This window comes from Sinocyclocheilus anshuiensis, unplaced genomic scaffold (assembly GCF_001515605.1).
Source record: "Sinocyclocheilus anshuiensis isolate Anshui unplaced genomic scaffold, SAMN03320099.WGS_v1.1 scaffold2417, whole genome shotgun sequence".
Lineage (NCBI taxonomy): Eukaryota > Metazoa > Chordata > Actinopteri > Cypriniformes > Cyprinidae > Sinocyclocheilus > Sinocyclocheilus anshuiensis.
Window position 1 is genome coordinate 115,322 of NW_015552731.1, and position 1,666 is coordinate 116,987.

The window sequence follows — 1,666 nt, forward strand, 5'->3', positions numbered from 1 at the left end:
GAGTGTCAATGGTCCATTTGAGAGATAGGTGGCGGTAATGCACTTATAAGTCTGCAAGAAGAAGAAGACGCGAACGCGCTCAGGATTGCGCCTGACATTGCAGTGAATCAGAGGTAAAAAACGATATAAATACTGTTAAGTTTCTTGCACAGACCGATCGTTTCGTGTCTTTACACATCAATGTATCGTCACAAGCCGCAGGGTTTAATTTGGTTTTGTTAGTGTATGTTTTTTTGACTCCCAAAGCCGTGATTCCCATTCCCTTCCATTATATGACTGACAGACTGCAACGGTTTGAGTTAAATATCTTCATATGTGTTCTACTGAAGAAACAAAGTCACCTACATCTTGGATGCCCTGGGGGTAAACAACAGATAAACATCACATTTTCACTTTAACCATTTTTGAGGATTTTTTAATGAATGAATTCATCTAATCTAATTAATCTATTTATTTATTTAACATTTGGTAATTTTTGTACTTTTTGGGGACTTTATTACATTTTTTATGCAATCTTTTTGTCAAATTGTTTTCTTTCAGTTAGCACAAATTTAGCATTTCTTGTTGGAACTGGTTGATCGTAGGCCTCATTGATTTGAGCCCATGCGCCTCAGTTTTTGAGTGAACGAAGCATTATTTGTGGATAATTTTGACAATATTCACTCAAAATCTGATATAAATGAGACCCATGATCAACCAGTTCCAAAAAAAAAAAAAAAAGACCAGTTTTTTAAAAATTACTAGTAAATCTCCCATTATATGATATTATCACCAGATCTTGGATTCAGTCTTTTTGAAAAATGAAATGCTATGACATTGGAAACCTAGTATCTTGCTCACACATGGTTTAACAACCAACCAATTTTTTTGTTTTTTTTTGATAATTTTTGTACTTTTGGGGAATTTAATTTCCAATTTTTTTATTCAATCTTTTTGTCAAATAGTTTTCTTTAAATTAGCACAAATGTAGCATTTCTTGTTGGAACTGGTTGATCACTGATTTGAGCCCATGCACCTCAGTTTTTGAGTGAACGAAGCATTATTATATGAGGATTGTTCTCCAGAAACTGGCCTGTGCTCGTGGTAGGCTGCCGATCCGTTGGCGTCTCTGTGTTTGTCCTCGTCTTCGGCGAGCTCCGCTCCCAGAGCCATCTTCTGCCAATCCTTCCTGCGGTCGTGAGGCGCTCGCGGGATCTTCTCCAGATCGTGAGGACGGTCCATGTTCTTCTGCTGGAAGAACACACACACACACACAGTTAGTCTGGTCTCTCTCTACTGTGAAGCAGAAGCAGGTTTAGCAGCACGAGGAGAATCACAGCCAGAGAAGAAACCAGGTCTGTTCATATTTCACTCATAAGATCTGACATATCAGGAGATATATGAACATAATCACACAAACACACACTCAGACTGTCATAAAATCAGTCAAATCTGTTGCTTGATTTTGTCTATATGTTTATACATATGTGTGTGTGTATTTGTGTGCACATTTTTTCTGTTTTGTTATATAGTTGTTTTTGCCATTAATGTTTATTTTTAGATCTTCCATTTTCATTTTATTTTTCATTTACATCTGATTTATTTTACCTCCAATTTAATGAATTATTATAATTTTTGCATTTTTCCTGCTGATTACAGCATCCACAACACTTAGAAGACTGAAAAT

At 36.2% G+C, this 1,666-nt stretch overlaps 1 protein-coding gene across 1 annotated transcript in view; it reads right to left on the bottom strand.

Moving 5' to 3' along the window:
* Positions 1-1,666, bottom strand: part of LOC107667835 (wiskott-Aldrich syndrome protein family member 1-like) — a 35,834-nt gene that overhangs the window by 7,876 nt on the left and 26,292 nt on the right. Inside the window, exon 6 of the mRNA XM_016459555.1 lies at positions 1,073-1,230. Coding sequence (XP_016315041.1) covers positions 1,073-1,230 — 158 coding nt within the window. The remainder of the gene's footprint in view (positions 1-1,072; positions 1,231-1,666) is intronic.